The following is a 21,636-nucleotide window of genomic DNA, read 5'->3' as shown; positions in this document are numbered from 1 at the left end:
TTATAACTGTTTTACAGAGGATGATGAATGTTCAGAATGCTCTGCTCAGGCGCGATAGCATCAGTAATTTTAAGCAAACATTTGAGGGAGAGTTGTTGGGCAAGATGATGGGAGAACTGCCAAAATGTTCTGCAAGCTTTAAAGTCCAACTGAACAGGCAAATTGGATCTTGGTTTAACATTGAGCAAAAAGATGGTACTAAAAACGTTAGAGTTGCTACCTATTGGATAAGATGTTAAACTGATTCCTCGTCTACTTTCAAGTAGCTGCAGGATTCCATGGCAGTTTTCAAAGAGCAGAGACTTTTCCCAATAGACTGTTCAACATTCCTCCCTCAAAGAATACAAACATAGATTATCTGGAGATTCATCGATTTACTATTGTGGGATCTTGCTATGCACAAACTGGTTGCCGGATGTGCCTAAACAACTGCACTTAGAAAGTGATCCACCGGTTGTAAAGCATCTTAAGACATCTTGAGTATGAGATAAATGAACACTTTTTAAAAAAAAATTCTGGAGCCAGCCAGATGGATCTAAATGGCCTTTTCCAGTCCTGCACATTACTACCGTGAGATGAAAGTAAAATGTTGTGGAAAACACAACAGCACCATCTACTGAAAGGCTTAGAGATTTATTTTGATTCATTGCAATCTCCAAGCACATTTCATTAATATAATTGTTTCTATGATAGGAAAGCTCTCTTCACTTGCTACATTCTTACGGTGGATTAGCTAGCACAGGAGCTCACTTTGTGCAGAAACTGCAGCTGACAGCCCAAACCTTACTAGCCTCTGGCACAGTGAATTAATAAGCTAACAAAGTGAACCAAATAGAACTGCATCACATTGAATAAGTCATATCACTTGGAATTTTAAAAAATTGTAAAACCACACTTGTATTGTGCAACATTAATTTTGTGAACATCTGAAATAGGCAACTCAATATAGATCTGTTTACACAACTGCATAGATCAAATTTCATGTCGGTTTTATCAACACCCTGTGGAGTTGCTGGCTTCTGGGCTTTCCAGCCTACAATTTTAAGTCCATTAAAGTGAATTGGTAGGAAATTGTGGGCTAGGAAGCATAGAAGATGATAACCCTGAGCAACAAACCTTCACTGAAAATATTAAAGAAAAATGGGCTAAACCATAAACCTTCACAGTCACCTGAGACTTGGGATGCTTGCTATTACTCACATCTAAGTGAAAAAACCCACAATTCAGAGCAGAGGAGCTACAAGTGATTCAGATGATACTTTCACCAGTGATACCCAACCATATACAGTTGCCAACTTACTTATTAAATATCTACAACTGAGGGGGAAATCATTGTCAGAAACACAAGTTTTACAAATTATAAAACTTAGAAGTATTTTAGGTTAGTAACACAGTAAAACCTCATTTAAGTTGAAATGTTTGGGAATCATAAAAATAAATCTCTTGAACAGGAGTTCAGAGAAATAGGATTTGTTCTACAATAGTTGCGTCACCCAGACACACAGAATGACTTTTCAGTGCTAATTATAACTGCACGCCAGACAAAAAAGCCAGACAAGTTTTCAGGTACAGCGTGGGGCAATTGTGGGCTGGTAAATCAACTGATGTATCAGTTGTTGCAGCAGAAACTAATCTTGCTTCTAGGAGAATGAAGAAGAAATTTCATAGGCTGCTGTGTCACCTACATTTCCTTAGGCTTCACAGCACCATGGAGTTTCCCAGTCAGATGAGAAAGATATAATATTCAAGTCAATGTAGCTGAAATCAGATCAATTGGCTGTGGAATTGACAAGGATGAAACTGATACAGAGATACTCAGGTAGACTGTTCATCGACAGCTAACTATACAGTGGCATATGGGCATTTTTTGCATATATGAGTCCTGATGGTAAGATGGCTGCTTATATAACCATGGTGGGGATCACACTTAAGCTTAATCCTGTCTACATCCAACATCCGTATGCATGCACTTTTAACATGAAACTGATCAAGAATCCTCAGAATCAGTTTCCCTCCCCAACACAAGGACAGAGGCCAACTGAGGCACCAGTATTGACCTCTGGCTGATCTATGCTATCAGCAGAAACTAAGGATTTAACCTGGAATCAGGGGACTAAGCTGCCTACTGAGCCGTAGGGGAGCCAGAGATTTAATTAAATAGTTTTATTTCAATATGCTTCTTTCACGTGCTGTATGGAAGGTGAGGCAGCCCCGTCCACTAAATATTATTTCCTTGTTTTCTTTTGCAGGTGAGCAAGAGAAAAAGAACAGCACTGAATCTCAGCTTTTTGGACATCCCAAAGTTTGGCAAGCTGTAAATGAATACCCAGAGGCACAGAGAGCAGCAAGGGTCCTGAGGACCAATATAATGGGAAAGGGGCTGCCAATAGCATCAACGGAATATTATGAGCAGACAGTCTTATAAGTGCTATCATTTAGGACCAGGAACAAGGAAAATTGAGGTGTGGGACAATAATCTTTATTAAAGAGGTTCCGCTGTTGAGTATAGTTTTGTGACTGGTTTATATCCAATGATCTGAAGATAAACATCGCCAGGATGCTTGGTTTTCATAAACTCCTTTAATTCACATCTATTACACAATAGTTTCACTTGCTCGTACCTTCTACTTTTTGTCTCAACTTCTGAACATCTTCATCAGTCATATGGGAAAATTTGCAGTTAGCACCAAAATCACACTGACCTATAGGGAAAAAAAATTAACATAATTCCAGTAAAATAAAAGGATGGAAGATAAACTGATAAAATAAAAAAGGTCAAATATCAGAATGACAATATGCTATAGTAGGACACCAATACACAGAAGCATAGTCACAGTTCTGAATTGGAGTCACACAGGAAAGGGAGACCGCAGGTAGATAAATCAGATGGGGTATCCTATTCAGGCAGTACCTCATATCTCCTGTTGGCTGCCCAAAGATACATGGGTGCAGATCTGGTAGCAGTCTGCTTCCCTCTCAACAAAAGCATAATTTCAGGTGACAAAATTCAAAGACATGTGGATAAAACACAGACCCATTTGTGCTTACATTGATTATTCTATTCTCGACAATCCATCGTTAAGATCCAAACTTACGGGCAAAGATCACATTACTAGAATGTGGTGCAATACTGAAAGGCGATATTATAGGGTTTTGGGGTTACTTTGCACAACATTCCTAGGCCAAGAGGGTGGATAACTGAGCCCTTCCTACATCTCTGCTATTGCCAGCATATGACCAGCAACAAGAATCCTAGGGAGGCTCTAATATTTCCCCTCTCCTTGCACTTGGCCTATTCCAGCCATCTTTTTATAAACCAGAATGCAACTTACAGCACAGAAGGTGGTCAGTCGAGCCATCGTGTTTGTGCCAGCTGAAAAAGAGCAATCCAGCCTAATCCCACTTTCTAGCTCTCGGTCCATAGCCCTGTGGGTTACGGCATTTCAGGTGCAAGTTTTTTTCAAATGTTATGAAGGTTTCTGCCTCTACTCTCTTTCAGATAGTGAATTCCAGATCCCAACCGCCCTCTGGGTGAAAAGATTTCTCCCCAGCTCTCCTCTAATCCTTCTACCAATTACTTTAAAATCTATGCCCTCTAGTTATTGACCCAGGGAACTGGGTCCTTCCTATCCACTCTATCTAGGCCCCTGAATTTGGTACACCTCAATTAAGTCTTCCCTCAGCCTCCTCTGTTCCAAAGAAAACAATTCCATCCTCAGTTAAAATTCTCCATTCCTGGCAACATCCTTGTAAATCTCCTCTGTACCCTCTCTAGTGCGTTCACACCTTTCCTGTATTGCAGTGACCAGAGCTGTACATAGTACTATAGCTGTGGCCTAAATAGTGTTTATATAGTTGTAGCTTACCCTCCCTGCTTTTATATTCTATGCCTTGGCTAATAAAGGAAAGTATTCTGTTTTCCTTCTTAACCACCTTATGTAGCTGTCCTGCTAACTTTAGGGATCCGTAGACATGCACTCCAAGGTCCTTCTGTTCCCCTACACTTCAGTATCCTACCATTTATTGTGTATTCCCTTGCCTTGTTTGCCCTCCCAAAATGTGTTACCTTACACTTCTCTAGATCGAATTCCATTTGCCCACCTGATGTATAAAATATCTTTACACTTTCCTTTATTTTACTTGCCAATATTTTTTTCATGCCCTCTCTTTGCTTTCCTAATTTCCTTTTTAATTTCACCCCTGCACTTTCTATACTCCTCTAGGCTTTTTGCAGTGTTAAGCTCTCGATATCTGATATAAGCTTCCCTTTTTTGCTTTATCCTACCCAGTATACTCTGACATTCAGAGGGGTTCAGATTTGGGAGCCCCACCCTTTTTCTTTCTGGGAATATATTTGTTCTGAACCCTCTACCTCCTCTTTGAATGCCTCCCACTGTTCTAACTTACCTACATGAATATTTATCATATTATATTAATAATTTATCTATATTAATGACTTAGATGAAGGGAACAAGTGTATTGCAGCCAAACTTGCGGGTGATACAAAGATAGGTAGGAAAGCAAGTTGTGAGGAAGACACAAAGTGTCTGTGAAGAGATATGGATAGCTTATGTGAGTGGGGAAAAATTTGGCAGATGCAATATAAAGTGGGAAAATGTGAAGGTGTCCACTTTGGCAAGTAGAAAAGCAGAATATTATTTACATGGAGAGAGAATGCAGAATACTGCAGTACACTGCAGTACAGAGGGATCTGGGTGTCCTTGTACATGAATCACAAAAAGTTAGCATGCAGGTACAGCAAGTAATTAGGAAGGCAAATGGAATGTTGGCATTTATTGCAAGGGGCATGGAGTATAAAAGTAGGGAAGTCATGCTACAATTGTACAGGGCATTGGCGAAATCGCACCTTGAGTACGGCGAACAGTTTTGGCCTCCTTACTTAAAGAGGGATATACTTGCATTGGAAGCAATTCAAAGAAGGTTCACTAGGTTGATTCCTGGGCTGAAGGTGTTGTCTAATGAGGAAAGGTTGATCAGGTTGGGCCTATACTCATTGGAGTTTATGAGAATGAGAGATAATCTTATTGAAACATAGAAGATTCTGAGGAGGCTTGACAGGGTAGATGCTAAGAGGATATTTCCCCACGTGGGGGAATCTAGAACTAGGGGGAAGAGCTTGAGAGCATGGGGTCTCCCATTTAAAACAGCAATGAGGAGGAATTACTTCTCTCAGAAGGCCGTTAATCTTTGGAATTCTCTTCCCCAGAGACCAGTGGAAGCTGGGTCATTGAATATCTTCAAGACTGGGTTAGACAGACTTTTGATCCACTAGAGAGTCAAAGGTTATGGGGGGCAGGCAGGAAAATGGAGTTAAGGCCACAATCAGATCAGCCATGATCTTATTGAATGGCAGAGCAGGCTCGAGGAGCCAAATGGCCTGCTCCTATTTCTTATGATCTCATGATCTTTAAGTAGCTGTTTCCAGTCCATTTTCATCAAATTACATCTCAGCTTAGTAAAATTAGCCTTTGCCCAATTTAAAACTTTTACTCTTGGTCTATCTTTGTCCTTTTTCAATAACTATGCTAAATCTAACTGAATTATGATCACTACCACTAAAATGCTCTCCCACTGACATCACTTCCACCTGCCCAGCTTCATTTCCTAAAGTTAAATCCAAAACTTAAGAACCCAGCATCCAATGAGTGCAGACCACTTTTAAAGTCTGTTTAAAAATTTAACAAGGCATTGTTGAGTTGGCAGTATCCCGACAATGGATAAGGTCATAAGGTACCTCGTTCTGCCTTCCTGTTAGCACATACAAAAAAGGAATCACAGATCACCATATAACAGTACTTTTCTTTTTACACTACATAACCGCGCACTAAAGTATTTAGGTATTTGGGTACATTTTCAACATGCCATCCACATGAAAAACTGACTGACCACCTTACAGAAACTGTCAATAGAAATTAAAGTAACAAGTAGCCGATCTACAACACCAGTTTTATATCCAGGTGGCATGTTGAAACGCTACCTCATTCTGCTTAGAGGTTTCTTCTAAATGTAATTAACCAAAAAACCTCTAGTAATCATAAACATTACTTTTCTGGTGAAAGTAGACTATTGTTGGATGCACAGAACAAATTTCAATGTCTCTGACCCAATATAGCTTACAGGGAAGGGGAGGGAAATTGCATTCGAACAATGGGTTGTGGAATGACAGTTTTAATTCACCACATCAGATTATTCCCTCTACTAACTTATGGCCACCAGGACATCCCCCCAGCATTACGTGATGCACTCTAGACAGCCAGGTGAAGGTCAGAACTGGAGCCTAGTCTTTATACACTAATATACTTTTATTTACAGAGACACACATTACAAACATGCACCTCCATATCCAACACACTGTTTCAGTGAATCCCCAATTAATGCCTACCACCTGAATACAACTAAACACCCAATTAATATACAGTTAACATTATGCACCTTTAACTGTCCTCCCCAGAGACCACCCTAAAGTTTTGAAAGCATTAAATCTATGATTATCCTGCTAGAGGATCTCCTGATGACCTAGAAAATTTATCCATGGGAGTTACTGAGCCATACGAACTGGGTTCAATTCCCAGACTATGCAGAGTTAGCAGAACTCAGCCAGTACAGCAGTGCAGGAGGTATCATTGGTTTCAATGCCACTGGATTAGGGAAGGGAAAAAAAAAAAATCAGCAAAGGCTCCTGCTTTTGACTGCTTTCCAGGAACCCCTGTTGGAAGTATACTGAGTCAATGGCAGATGAGGACAGAATCAGCTAAAGGTATGAAGCCTCCTGTGGTCAAATAACCTGGTGACAGTGACTTTGAAGCTCATGTGAATAATGGTCACTTAAGTACAGTACCAAAGGGGAACTGGTAACTCCAGCAACTAAAGAGAAAAAAAACTACTACTTTTTTTCCCCCCACAATTCAGATGTACATATTATAGCACATAACGTTCAAATTCTCACTTCTAATGAGAACAGTGGCCTTGGGAATAAGAGAGCATTATGCTACTGACTGCCAACCTAGTGGCACTTTTGTGCTTTCGGACCTACAGCCACTGGGAAGAGAGGGAGAGAAAATTATGTTATTAACCTGAGTTAGATTCAGACACAAGTCCCAGAGGTGATAGTGAATGTGTTTAACACACTGCACTATTCAGTCCTCATGTTTTACCTTTTTGACATTTCTGCACTTACCCGATTGTAGAAACTTTCTGCAAGGCTTTTTGGCAAGTTCTTCTGCCAAGATTGTGGCACTATCTGAAATCCAAAATCAGAATACATAATACTTTAAAAAGTAAGCATGCCAACATGTATCACTGCTTTTCCAAAATAATTAGCACATTTCAACTTACGAAGCTCAGCCTGCGTGATAATTGGGGTGCTGCAACTGTCCCCAGCATGCTAGGTAGAGGAGCGAAAAATCCACCAGTTGTCCCACTCAATATTATCCAGCAACCTCTATTGAACGTGCATCAGTCAAGGTAGGTTTAAGCTTGGCAGTGATGCCTCCCTACTACCATGGTCATTTAGGCTACTGACACCATCAAGACTCATACAGAAAAAACTGTTGTTTAGGTAAAGGTGCCAGAGGGCAATTAGCATCTCTGTAATTGTACTGTGGTGAAGAATCAATACTTGCAGGAGGGAAAAAGGAGGCAGAAGGTTGATAAATGAGAAGAAAATTGTAAGTTAATAAAATAGATTTCACATCAACTGCAAGTCTTTTAGGTACTGCTTCTTCCAATTTAAATTGGACTTCCTTTCCTTCCCAAAAGCATCATGGAGGTACAATTCCACCAGCAGTGATCGCCCATTAGCATCAAACATCAAAAACATGTCCTTCCTAAACTGCAAAGGATATGCAGCAGGGCCCAATGCTATTCTTGCTTGATTTCCACACAAATTGAAAACAGGAAATGTGCTAAGGCCAAGAGTGTGGAAAATGTTACACCCCTTTCAAAAAGAGAAAATAAGGATAACCCAAGGGATTGTAATTAGTCTTGCTTCAGTTGTAGGAAAACTGATCATAATAAGGATAAAATTATGGTATACTTGGAAAGATATAGGTGAATCGGAGAGTTCGTATGAATGGTAATTTAATTGATTTTTTTGTTAAGAGAAACCATAGCCACGGTTGGAGATTTGCATGAAGCTGTGGGCTCCCCATTATAAGAATATTAGAACCATAGAAAGGAAAGTAAATATTCATTACAATTAATCCAAGAATGAGAGGTTTATAATGATGAAAAACTTGAAGAGTTGGGGCTTTTACACTGGAATAGAGGTTAAAGGGGAATCCAATAGAGATTTTCAAAATAATAAAAAAAGATTTAAGACACAAATTGATTGCAGACAGATAACCAACTGAAGTTGTAAGCTGCTATTTTATTGAGTCTCTAAAGATCATCACCAGAAGAACAAAGGAAGTAACTAGAAGGGAACTGGTAAAGTATTTGAAAATGAATACAAAAAGGAAAAAGGATTAGACAGTTTCAGTTGACATACCAGCATGTAGGGCCAAATGACCTCCTCCTCTGCTGCAATTTCTATAATTTTACATGCACTTTGAATAGTTACTGAGTAGCAATAGGTGCAGGAACTTGATATTCTCCTGCCTAACTCAAGGCTTTGCAGTCAATTGTAGGATCCCAAACACTGCCCCACTCGAGAACATACATACCAACCCTCAAAACTCAAAAATCAATAACTGAAAAATAGCCCTGAAAAACACCCTTTTGCCAAGGCCACTAATTCAAGGTAACTGAATAAGTTAAATTCCTTTTATTACAACAGATTTCAGGACTTTCACTCATGTTTTTGTATCTCATTCTGCAATTCAGTTTGTATTTCTATGAAAACTGAAAATCAACAACCACATTTGACATATGAAATGAGTATGTTACAATAGGAGTGCAATGGGACATGCATGTCATGACTTAAGCTGTAGTTATCCATCAGTTGTACTATAGAGAGACAAAGAACTAAAGTACACAGAAAATGCAATTTCTGTAGTGATGAATTTAGACATTTTTAGTGGGGTCTGAGGACTTGACTCCTCTATTCTGCCCTCTCCCCTCAGGAAATTTTGATTGATACCTTTTTAGTGTATTTTCCAGCATTTTGAAGTGTTCTGCAATTATTTCCCTTGCCTCCTTGTTTAGTTTTCAACATTCACAACAAGCTAGAAAGTTAACTTTAAGAAATATAGTTTTGAATGCCAACTCCACACAATTGGAGTGCAGTTGAGTAAGTTTGCTTTATGCTGCCAGTCCCTTTCCAGCAGATGGTGGCAGAGTCAGGTGAGAAAAGCAGGTCCCTCGTGAAAGAAGTCAATGCTGTCAAAGATCTTAAGTATAGGTGTATCAGTTAGAAGAATCATGGTAAGCTTTTATTAATATAATTAGTATTACAAAAAAAGATGAATTAATAGCAGAGATAGAAAACAATGGGTTTGATCTAATAGCCATTATTCAGGAATCAACTAGGGAACAGTCTACTTTAGATCTAGCATTGTGCAATGAGAAAGGGATAATTAATAACCTTGCAGTAAAGGAGCTTCTAGGAAATAATGACCACATCGTGGAATTTTATATTGAGTTTGAGAGTGATTTAGTGAAGTCCAAAACTAGAGCCATAAATCTGAATAAAGCAAACTAAGTAGATATGAGGGGAGAGTTAGCTAAGGTAAAAATTTTTTTTTTTAATTCTTTTATGGGATGTGAGCATCACTGGCAAGACCAGCATTTGTTGCCCATCCCTAATTGCCCTTGAGAAGGTGGTAGTGAGCCGGCTTCTTGAACCGATGCAGTCCACCTGGTGGAGGTACACCCACAGTGCTGTTGAGGGCGGCACAGTGGCGCAGTGGTTAGCACTGCAGCCTCACAGCTCCAGTGACCCGGGTTCAATTCTGGGTACTGCCTGTGTGGAGTTTGCAAGTTCTCCTTGTGTCTGTGTGGGTTTCCTCCGGGTGCTCCGGTTTCCTCCCACATGCCAAAGACTTGCAGGTTGATAGGTTAATTGGCCATTATAAATTGCCCCTAGTATAGGTAGGTGGTAGGGAAATATAGGGACAGGTGGGGATGTGGTAGGAATATGGAATTAGTGTAGGATTAGTATAAATGGACGGTGGATGGTCGGCACAGACTCGGTGGGCCGAAGGGCCTGTTTCAGTGCTGTATCTCTAAACTAAACTAAACTAGAAAGGGAGTGTCAGGTTTTTAACCCAGCCACAGTGAAGAAACAGCAATATAGATCCAAGTCAGGATGTTGTGTGACGTGGAGGGGAACTTGTTGGTGATGGTGTTCCCATCTGTAGCCTGCCCTGACCTTCTAGGTGGTAGAGGACAGGGGTTTGGAAGGGGCTGTTGAAGGAGTCTTGGTAAGTTGCTGCAGTGCATCTTGCATATGTCACTGCTGTCACTGTGCACTGGTGGCAGAGGGAGTAAATGTCTGGGGTGGCAATCAAGCAGGCTGCTTTGGCCTGGATAGTGTCAAGCTTCTAGAGTGTTGTTGGAGCTGAACTCATCCAGGCAAGTGGAGAGTATTCCATCATACACCTGATTTGTGCCTTGTAGATGGTGGACAGGATTTGGGGAGTCAGGAGGTGAGTTACTCGCAACAGAATTCCCAGCCTCTGGCCCACTCTTGTAGCCACAGTATTTATATGGCTGGTCCAGTTAAGTTTCTAGTCAATGGTAGAAGATGCAAAAAAAAATTCCAGAAAGCGTGGAATCAAGGGTCGAGTCAAAAGAAGGAACTTCGGGATATTATTAGTAAAATAAATAGTACTGGAGAAATTAATGAGACTTAAAAGTTGACAAATCCCCTGGACATAATGGCCTACATCCTTGGATTTTTAAAAAGTGACACTTAGAGATAGTGGATGCATTGATGTTGACGTTCCAGAATTCCCTAGATTCTAGAACAGTTCTGATGGATTGAAAGGTAGCAAAGTTAGCCCCACTATTCAAGAAAAGAGGAAACTATAGGCCAGTTAGCCTGACATCAATGCCAGAATCAAATATTAGGGATGTGGTAACAGAGCACTTAGAGAATCATAATATGATTCAGCAGAGTCAACACAGATTTATGAAAGGAAAATCGTATTTGACAGATCTGCAAGAGTTTTTCCTGAGGTTGTAACTAGCAGGGCAGATAAGTTGGAACCAGGAAGTCTAGTGTATTTGAATTGTCAAAAACCATTCGATAAGCTGCCACACAAGAGGTTATTGCACAAAATTAGGCCTCAAGGGATTGGGGAAATATATTAGCATGAATTAAGAGTTGGTTAGCAGACAAAAAACAGACAGAAGGAACAGACGGGTCATTTTCAGATTGGCAGTCTGTAACTAGTGGGTACCCAAGGATCAGTGCTTGTCCCTCAGCTAGTTACAATCTAGATGAATGCTTTAGTTAAGGGGACCAAGTGTAATGCATCCAAGTTTGCTGATGGTACAAAGTTAAGTGGGAAAGTAAGCTGTAAGCATGCAAAAGGGCTGCAAAGGAACATAGACAGGTTAAGTGAGTGGGAAAGAAGGTGGCAGATGGAATATAATATGGGGAAAGGTGAAGTTATCGACTTTGGAAGGAAAAATAGAAAAGCTGAATTTTTAAGTGGTGGTAATGTTGGTTGGTGTTCAGAGGGACCTGGGTGACCTTGTACATGAATCACAGAATGTTAACATATACAGTAAGCAATTATTAAAGAAAATGGCATTAGCCTTTATTACAAAGAGAGAGATTGGAGTATAAAAGTGAAGAAGTTTTAGAGCAATTATATAGGGCCTTGGTGATACCAGACCCGAAGTACTGTATATAGTTTTGGTCTCCTTACCCAAGGAAGATATACTAGCTTTGGAGGGTGTGCAACAAAGGTTCACTAGACAGATTCCTGGGATGAAGGGATTGACCAATGAGGAGAAATTTAGTAGAATGAGCCAAAATTCCCTAGAGTTGAGAAGAATGAGAGGTGGTCTCATTAAAACATGAAGGGGCTTGACAGGATAGATGCTGGAAGGACATTTCCCAGGGCTGGAGAGTCTAGAACTTAGGGTCACAGTCTCAGAATGAGGGATCAGCCATTTAGGACGAGACGAGGAGAAATTTCTTCACTCAAAAGGGATTTAGATCTTTGGAATTCTTTACCCGAGGGTTGTGCATGCTCTGTCATTGAGTCTATTCAAGACAGAGACTGATAGATTTTTGGGTACTAAGGGAATTAAGGGATATGGGGGAATAGTGCAGGAAGGTAGAGTTGAGGTCAATCATCTATGGCCTACTCCAGCTCCTATTTCTTATATTAAGTGGGAAATCACACAATACTTATACCACTTAGTATGGCATTCTCACCAGCATGGATGCACTGGGGTACAATTGACAGCAGTTACTATTGGGCACAAGAAATTGGGACAGAAATCTCCAATTTATAATTTGTCACATTTTGAGTTGGGATTTGGTGGTCTATCCTGGCAGTAATGGTGCAGAACGTTTAATTTCCCTCTCTGGGCATCAGCTGTGACTTAGTTGGTAGCAGAAAGTTGTGGGTTCAAGTCCCACTCCAGTGCAGTACTATGGGACTGCTGCACTGTCAGAGATGTTGCCTTTCGGATAAGACATTAAACTGAAGCCCCATCTGTCCTCTCAGGTGCGCGTAAAAGATCTCATGTCAATATCTCAAAGATGAACAAGGGACTTATCCCATAATAATAAAAGCAAAATACTGCAGATGCTGGAAATCCGAAATAAAAACAAGAAATGCTGGAACCCCTCAGCAGGTCTGGCAGCATCTGTGGAAAGAGAAGCAGAGTTAACGTTTCGGGTCAGTGACCCTTCATCGGAACTCAAGGGACTTATCCCGGGCGTCTTAGCCAATATTTATCCCTCAATCAATATCACAAGAACAGATTATCTGGTCATTATCGCATCACTGCTTGTGGGAGTTTGCTGTACACAACTTGGCTGCCACGTTGCCCACATTACAACAGTAACTACACTTCAAAAATACTTAATTGGCTGGATAGCCTTTTGGGACGTCCGGTGGCTGAGAAAGGCAGTATATAAATACAAGTCTTTCTTTTTCTTGTCCTTTGTAGTAACTTCCGAATCGATATAACTACAACTACCAAACCTCTCCAGTACTGTACATACTGCGGTTCGAGAGTTCACCAAGCTGTACTCTCACTAAACTGTGGATAAATTTACTGAGCTACCCAACAATGAATAAGGTTATTAATAAACTGGATGCAAGTGCGGTCCTGAATTATCACCGGCATTAATCATACTGGATCTTCCAGGCCCCGAAACCAAACTAACTCCCTCCATTTACCTCGGAAAGAGTCGAACCAGAATTTCTTCGCCCTCTGATGTTGAACTCCCTGCAAATGTTTCTTTCTATTATGGAGGTTGTCTTGAAATGATCTGCCGCAATAATCGCAGAAATAAGTCTTGCCCATTGCGGCCCGAATAAAAACTAGCAAATCTGCGGCTCCCAGTCACCCTGGCAACTGCGGCTAGCGAATCTGCTGAACAGAGGGACAGCTTTACCCAAACGGTGATCTATAACACTCCTGTATTTATACGCAAAACATAAACCCTAAATAATTCCGCGCTGCCTTTGTAGTCCCTTCAACGAATGTTTGTGATGTATTATGAGTTGATGTGTTTGGATTGACCGCGGAGGGATGTTTTACTGCTGTAATTGTCGCGTAAGGTTTTAGGGGTGGTGGAAGGTTACAGGAGGCGGTGCATGTGGCGGCAGGCAGTGGAAAGATGGCGTTCTTGAGGAAGCTGTACACCATGGTGTTCAAGAGGAGTTCTACTTTTGCTCTCAGCATTGTATTAGGTGCTGTCTTCTTCGAGAGGGTGTTCGACCAAGCCGGAGATGCGCTGTTTGAGCACATCAACGACGGAGTGAGTCTGAAACTTGGGAGTGGTGGCTTTGAGGGAAGGTGACCCGCAGGAGGCCTTGAGAGCAGCTTCACCTTCAGTCGCCCTGGCACCGGCTCTTTCCCTTTAGCTGAACTGCACTGAATAACTTTGTTGTTCAGAGTGGAGGAAATGGCCCCTCACAATCCTCAGCTGTTACTGCTTCGAAATCCAATGTCAGAAGAAATTGAGATTTTAAATTCTTACATATGAACCCAGAACCGCCTTCGGTTGTTATAATTGGTAGTGGCGTGACTGGATAGTTATAGTACTGGGTAGTTGGTAAGAGGTTTGGGATTGATTGATTTCCACGTGGAAATATGATACTATGGCTCTAACAGTGACCTGGTTCAAAGAAGGGGTATTAAATATTCCTGGATACAAAATGTTCAGGAAAGATAGGAAAGGGGGAGGAGTGACAGTATTGATTATGGCGAACATTGTAGTGCTGGAGAGGATGTCCCAGAGAGGTCAAGGACAGAATCTTTGGTCAGGGTTAAGAAACAAAAAAAAGTGCAATTACATTGCATGGTGTAGTCTATCGGCTGCCAACAAGTGGGAAAGATGTAGAGAAACAAATGTGCAATGGAATTAGAGAGAGGGGCAAGAATTATGGTGTAGTTATAATGGGGGACTTTATCTGAATTTTGACTGGGATAGTAGTAGTGCAAAAGGCAGACAGGGGTAAGAGTGCCTAGATTGTGTTCAGGAAAATTTTCTACAGCATGTTTCCATTCCCACGAGAAAGGAGGCACTGCCAGGCCTGGTTCTTTTGAATGAAGTGGGCCAAGAGGATCAAGGACACTGATCAGTGTATCAAAAGGTTTAGGTTGGCTATAGAAAAGGACAAGGAACAATCCAGAGTAAAAATAATTAACTGGGGAAAAGCTAATTTGAAGGGGGTAAGAATGGATCTGACCCAGATAAAGTCGAATCAAAGGTTGGCAGGCAAGACAATAACTGAACAATGGACTGCATTTTAAAAAGTCAAGATATATTCCCACAAAGGGGAAAGGTAGGGAAAACAAATTCTCCCTGGATGACAAAAAGTACAGAGATTAAGATGAAGCAGATAAAGTTTGCTTATGACAGATGTCAGATGGATAATACAATTGAGAACCAGGCTGAATATAGAAGGTTCAGAGGGGAATTGAAAATGCAAATAAGAGAAGCAAAGAGAGTCTGAAGAGACTGGTAACTAACATAAAAGGGAAGCCAAAAGTCTTCTATAGGCACATAAATAGTAAAACGGTGGTAAGAGGAGAGGGGCCGATTGGGGACCAAAAAGGGGATTGATGCATGGAGGCAGGGGCATGGCTGAGGTATTAAATGAATACTTTGCATCTGTCTTTACCAAGGAAGAAGATGTGCCAGTCATGGTGAAAGAGGAGGTAATTCAGATGCTTGAAAGGTTTAAAATTGATAAGGAGGAGGTAGTGGATAGGCTGTCTGGACTTAAAGTTGTTAAGGCACCCGGACCGGCTGAGTTGCATCCAAGGATACTGAGGGAAGTGAGAGTGGAAATTGCAGAGGCACTGGGCATAATTTTCCAATCTTCCTTCGATTCAGGGGTGGTGCCAGAGGACTGGAGAATTACAAATATTACACCCTTATGCAAAAAAAGGGTGTAAAGATAAACCCAGCAACAACAACAGCTATTCAGTTTAACCTCTGTGGTGGGGAAACTTCTCGAAGCAATAATTCGGGACAAAATCAATTCTCACTTGGGCAAATGTGGGTTATTAAGGAAAACCAGCAAGAATTTCATAAGGGTAAATGGTGTTTAGTTTAGTTTAGAAATACAGCACTGAAACAGGCCCTTCGGCCCACCGAGTCTGTGCCGACCATCAACCACCCATTTATATTAATCCTACACTAATTCCATATTCCTACCACATCCCCACCTGTCCCTATATTTCCCTACCACCTACCTATACTAGGGGCAATTTATAATGGCCAATTAACCTACCAACCTGCAAGTCTTTGGCATGTGGGAGGAAACCCACGCACACACAGGGATCACAGTGTTCAGCTAACTTGCTGAAGTTTTTGGTGAGGGTAATGCTGTTGATGTCGTGTACCTGGACTTCCAAAAGGCATTTGATAAAGTGCTGCACAACAGACGTGAGCAAAATTATAGCTCATGGAATACACTGGATAATAGCAATATGGATATGAAATTGGCTGAGGGATAGGAAACAGAGTAGTGGTTAATGGTTGTTTTTTGGACTGGAGGAGAGTTTGTAGTGGAGTTCCCCAGGGATTGGTGATGTGATCCTTGCTCTTTCTGATACATATTAATGACCTAGACCTTCGTGTACAGGGCACAATCTCAATTTGCGGATGGTACGTGACATGGAAACATTGCGAACTGTGAGGAGGATCGTGTTAAACTTCAAAAGGGCATAGGTTAGTGGAATGGGTGGACAAGCGGCAGATGAAATATAATTGAGAACTGTGAAGTGATTCATTTTGGTAGGAAGAATGCAGAGAGACAACATAAAATAAAAGGTACAATTCTAAAGGGATGCAGGAGCAAAGGACCTGGGTGTATATGTGCATAAAACATTGAAGGTGGCAGAACAGATTAAAAGAGCAGTTAATAAAGCATATGGCATCCTAGGCTTTATTAATAGGGGCATAGAGAACAAAAGCAAGGAAATTATGTTAAACTTGTATTGAACAGTGGTTTAGCCTCCATTGGAGTATTGTGTCCAGTTGTGGGCTCCGCACTTTAGGAAAGATGTGAAGGCATTGGAGAGAGTACAGAAAAGATTCCCGAAAATGGTTCCGGGATGAGGAAGTTCAGTTATGTAGATAGATTGGAGAAGTTGGGACTGTTTTCTTTGGACAAGAGTAGGTTAAAAGGAAATTTGATAAAGGTATTCAAAATCCTGAGGGGCCTGGACAGAGTAGATAGGGAAAAACTGTTGCAAGTCGTGGAAGGATCGAGAACAAAAGGGCACAGATTTAAGGTAATTGGCAGAACAAGCAATGGAGACATGAGAAAACATTTTCACGCAGTGAGTGGTTGGGATTTGGAATGCACTGCCTGTGAGTGTGGTAGAGGCAGGTTGAATTGAGGCATTCAAAGAAGAATTGGATTGTTATTTGAAAAGGAAGAATGTGCAGGGCTACAGGGAGAAGGTGTGGGAGTGGCACTAAATAAAGTGATCCTTCAGAGAGCCAGTGCAGACACGATAAGCCTCGTCCTGTGCTATAACAGTTCTGTGAATTTTATATTTGGCCTTTGGATTGTTTCCTAGAAGATACGTTCTACTAGGTTCAGTTCTGTCTAGAAAAGCTAGTGGTTGTACTCTGACCTTAACATCATTGTGTATTCCTTAAGTTGGATGCCAACACAGGTGTTCTTTCTCTTGTCCTGTACAGATCTTCAGTGCTTCTTAATCTCCTTTCTTGTATAATTTTTTCCCCGATATGGATATGTTTGTTTTGTATATTCTTAGGATGTGGGTAGCACAGGCAAGGATAAATTTATTGCCCCTCGCCAATTGATCTGAGATGGAAGTAGTGGGTTTTTGAACTGCTGTGGTTCTTATGATTATAGTGCTCGCACAATGGTTTAGGGAATTTCAGGATCCAGTTATTGTAACTTATCAGCTTCTTTGATTAAACCTGGTTTAGGCAATGTGTTTATCTCTTCCTATGCTGACTTGGCTCAAGGACAGAAAACAGTCAGTTGTGGTAAATGGTTGTATTTCCGATTGGAGGATGGTAGACACTGGTGTTCCTCAGGGTTCAGTGCTCGGATCATGGCTTTTCTTACTATATATACATGTCTTGGATCTTGGAATGCAGAGTAGAATTTCAAAATTTTCTGACAACATCAAACTTGGAGGAGTTGCAAACAGTGAGGATGATATGAACTGCCTGCAACAGGACATAGGCTAGCAGAATGGGCAGATAAGTGGCAGATGGAATTTAATAGACAAGTGTGAGGTAACGCATTGTGGCAAAAGGAATAGGGCAAGACAATATAGACTTAATGGCGCAGTTCTAAAATGTGTGCAGGAACAGAGGGTCCTCGGGGTGCATGTGCATTGATCTTTGAAGGTGGCAAGACATACAGAGAGTGGTTAACAAAGCATATGGGATCTTGGGCTTCATAAATAGAGTCATAGAGTACAAAAGCAGGGAAGTTATGCTGAACCTTTATAAAGCTCTGGTTAGGCCCCAGCTAGAGTATTGCGTCCAGTTCTGGTCACCATACTTTAGGAAGGATGTGAGGGTCCTTGAGAGGGTGCAGAGGAGATTTACCAGACTGGTTCCAGGGTTGGGGGATTTTAGTTACAAGGTAGGTTGGAAAAGCTGGGGTTATTCTCCTTCGAGCAAAGGAGATTGAGGGAGATTTGATAGAGCTGTACGAGAGTATGATAGGCTTAGATAAGTCAGACAAGGAAGAACTCTTCCCATTAACTGGTACAAGGACTAGGGGACAGAGACTGAAGGTTTTGGGCAAGCGATGCAGGGGGATGTGAGGAAGCACTTTTTTTTAATGCAGCAAGTGGTAATGACCTGGAACACGCTACCCACGAGCGTGTTGGAAGCGGAGACAATCAGTGATTTCAAGAAGAAATTGTGTGGACACTTGAAGGAAATAAGCTTGCAGGGCTACAGGGATTGGGGGAGTGGGACTGAATGGATTGCTCCGCGAAGAGCTGGCATGGACTCGATGGGACGAATGGCCTCCTCTTCCTATGTCATAAATGACTGACTTTCTTTTGGGGGGGGTGGGGAATGGTTTTATTTCTGTGTTTTAGCCTTCATTCCCTCCGATTTCCTGATTGTTTTCTTTTGGTTCATACCTTTACTTATCAGTTTTAATATTTGCTCTAACTTCCCTATAGATTGTCCATTTCTCTTGATTCCTACAAACTGCTCCTGCTTTCATCACTGATTTATTTTCTCATGCTTACCCTGTTCAGTACTCGAACAGAATGTTATGCATTTAATCCCCACTTCAGGATTTCAGTGCATAAACCTAAGCTGACACTCCATTGCTACACTGAAGCAGCGTCACAATGAAAGAGAGGTGCTGATCTTCAGATAGGTTAAACCAAGGCTCCATTGGTCTGTTTTGGTTTGGATATCTCAAGAGCAGAGTTTGCCTGGTATCCTATCCAGCACTCCTTCCTCAACTAATGCTGTGAAAAGCCGATTAGCTGGTTATTCATATTTTTGTTAGGGCTTCTTGCTTTATGCATAGTTAGTTAGTTAGTTAGAGATACAGCACTGAAACAGGCCCTTCGGCCCACCGAGTCTGTGCCGACCATCAACCACCCATTTATACTAATCCTACACTAATTCCATATTCCTACCATATCCCCACCTGTCCCTATATTTCCCTACCACCTACCTATACTAGGGGCAATTTATAATGGCCAACTTACCTATCAACCTGCAAGTCTTTTGGCATGTGGGAGGAAACCGGAGCACCCGGAGGAAACCCACGCAGACACAGGGAGAACTTGCAAACTCCACACAGGCAGTACCCAGAATTGAACCCGGGTCGCTGGAGCTGTGAGGCTGCGGTGCTAACCACTGTGCCGCCCAGTGGCTTTCATTTTTGCCTGCCATTGAAATCATTGCACTTCAATGTAATGCATTGTACATTAAGTGCATTTGAGATGTTTGAGGTTGATGTAATCTGCTACATATGTGTCTTTTTACCATACTGAATATTGCTTCAAAGTTTTGGCCTTTAATACTTGCATCTGCTTTTTTAAATCATTGCTTGAGGCACTTATTCTAAACAGCATTTTGTGGACAGCATGCAGTAATAATGCAATTCTTTGCCCCTCTTTAAAAATGATATGAAGGTGATTGGCTTCCACTTGTAAAAGTGAAAGCAAAGAGCATATGCTGCTATCGATATGTTGGTGTACTATGCCAATGCAATACAACTTGTATCTCTATCATTGGTTCTTGGTTTGGCAAGTTATCTGCCCATCTGTTGGGCAAAGGTGCCACATGGAGAATGAAGAAGAAATTATGAAGATTCCGTTTCAGTTCTCAATCTGAATTTGAATAGGAAAATTAGTTTTAAATCTGTTATGTAGCTTGTAAATTTACTTGTCATTGCACCCTGTTCATGTGTTTGTTTCAAAGCTGATTGTCAAATGAATATTTATGTAGTTTTAGTGATGGTGAGAAGCAGATTTAGTGAAATATTTTCTCTATTTGCAGAAACTCTGGAAACACATCAAGCACAATTATGAGAAAAATGAGGAAGAATAAATAGAATTCCATACTGCAAGGTGCTTTCCATCTCCTTGAATGTTGCTAGTGTTGAACAGCCCAGCATTGCTATACCAACCACCGAGACTATGAACTTTATCAGACTGTTTACCGATGGTTTCTCATCAATCCCTGCAAAAATGGATTGTTACTGTAATTGGACCAATGCTGGGTCCATTTGTTAAATAATTACTGAAAGATATAAATATCTAATAAATTTAAATATCTAATAAATTCTCAACAATTTTTCTGCCTTTAATTATTTTTGGCCATACTGATCAATAACCAAAAGGTAAGTACTTTCTGACAACTGAGATGAGAGATTTTTTTCTTTCATTCAAAGGATTGGTTTTCCTTTAAGTCTGACTGTCGCAGAGTGTATTATGCATTTCTGAATTGATTTAAGCAACTGGTGATCCAAAATGCTTTAAAAAAAAAACTGGTATTGTTTAAATTATTGGATAATTTTTCTAGGGTTAGATTAATATAGACACTTTTTTTAAAAAAAAGAATCAAAATTCTCCATTTCAACAACTAGTTCTAAATACAACCAAGTCCCGTTCACTCATCTTCCCTGTGCTCACTGACCTACATTGGCTCCCGATTAAGCAATGTCTCAATTTTAAAATTCTCATCCTTGTTTACAAATCCCTCCCTGGCCTTGTTCCTCCCTATCTCTGTAATCTCTTCCAGCCTTACAACACCCCAAATCTCCCCACTTCGGCAATTCTGGTCTCTTGAGTATTCCCAATTTTAATCACTCCACCATTGGCGGCTGTGCCTTAGCTGCCCAAGAATTCCCTCCCAAACCCCTCTACCTCTCTTTCCTCCTCCAAAATGCTCTCTAAAACCTATCTCTTTGACCAATCTTTTGGTCATCCGGCCTAATATCTCGTGGCTCATTGTGAAATTTTATTCGACAATGCTTGTAAAGTGCTTCGGGATGTTTTTATGTTAAAAGCATTATATAAAGGCAAATTGTTTATTCTTACACTTGACTGACACAGACAGGGAATGAAGAAGTCTCACTTGCGTCACTATTTTTTAAAAATAAGACTTAAATAGCCAGTTCCTTACCTTATTTCACAGTTTGCCTTTGGGGCAGAGATGACAGCTTGTGTTGTCTTTAAACTCAATGGAAGAGGATCCAGCTGAGTTACAGTAGCACCAGAACAGCAAGTGAACTGTGTCATTGGTCTTAGTTTAGGTTACCCTGTGCAGGGAAGCTGGAGCTTTTCTTGGAAGCTGATGCACATGAATCAGGAATCACTAAGGAACCAGAATCTGGGCATCAAAGAGCAACTGCTGGAAATGGCAGAAAACCTAGCTCCATGAAATAGATTTTTGAAAGCCTTTATTAATGCTGTGTTTATTCCCTTAATCTTTAAGATTTCTAACTTTGTTTTTACATAAAAACACATTGGAGCCAATAGTAATTATTTTAAATTGAT

At 40.9% G+C, this 21,636-nt stretch overlaps 2 protein-coding genes across 13 annotated transcripts in view; one reads left to right on the top strand and one right to left on the bottom strand.

Annotated features, from left to right (window-relative positions):
• The window catches only part of zmat5 (zinc finger, matrin-type 5), a 331,963-nt gene extending 318,341 nt beyond the window's left edge, over positions 1-13,622 (bottom strand). For 11 of the 12 annotated variants that reach the window (XM_068055085.1, XM_068055078.1, XM_068055081.1 and 8 more), the window contains exons 1-3: positions 13,329-13,616; positions 7,199-7,261; positions 2,622-2,702 (exon numbers count right to left, since the gene is read on the bottom strand). In XM_068055085.1, coding sequence (XP_067911186.1) covers positions 2,622-2,702; positions 7,199-7,261; positions 13,329-13,455 — 271 coding nt within the window. In that variant the 5' untranslated portion in view covers positions 13,456-13,616. Of the gene's footprint in view, positions 1-2,621; positions 2,703-7,198; positions 7,262-13,328 lie in introns of all 12 variants that reach the window. The other variant, XM_068055088.1, reaches the window with a different exon arrangement.
• Positions 13,623-13,725: 103 nt separating this feature from the next.
• uqcr10 (ubiquinol-cytochrome c reductase, complex III subunit X) lies at positions 13,726-20,429 on the top strand. Its single transcript, XM_068055095.1, has 2 exons — positions 13,726-13,912; positions 20,135-20,429. Exons 1-2 carry the CDS (start codon positions 13,772-13,774, stop codon positions 20,183-20,185), a joined length of 192 nt encoding a protein of 63 aa, XP_067911196.1. The 5' UTR covers positions 13,726-13,771; the 3' UTR covers positions 20,186-20,429.
• Positions 20,430-21,636: the final 1,207 nt, after the last annotated feature.

Source organism: Heterodontus francisci, chromosome 23 (genome assembly GCF_036365525.1).
Source record: "Heterodontus francisci isolate sHetFra1 chromosome 23, sHetFra1.hap1, whole genome shotgun sequence".
In the NCBI taxonomy this organism is placed as follows: Eukaryota; Metazoa; Chordata; class Chondrichthyes; order Heterodontiformes; family Heterodontidae; genus Heterodontus; species Heterodontus francisci.
This window is presented reverse-complemented; position numbering and strand designations above follow the sequence as displayed.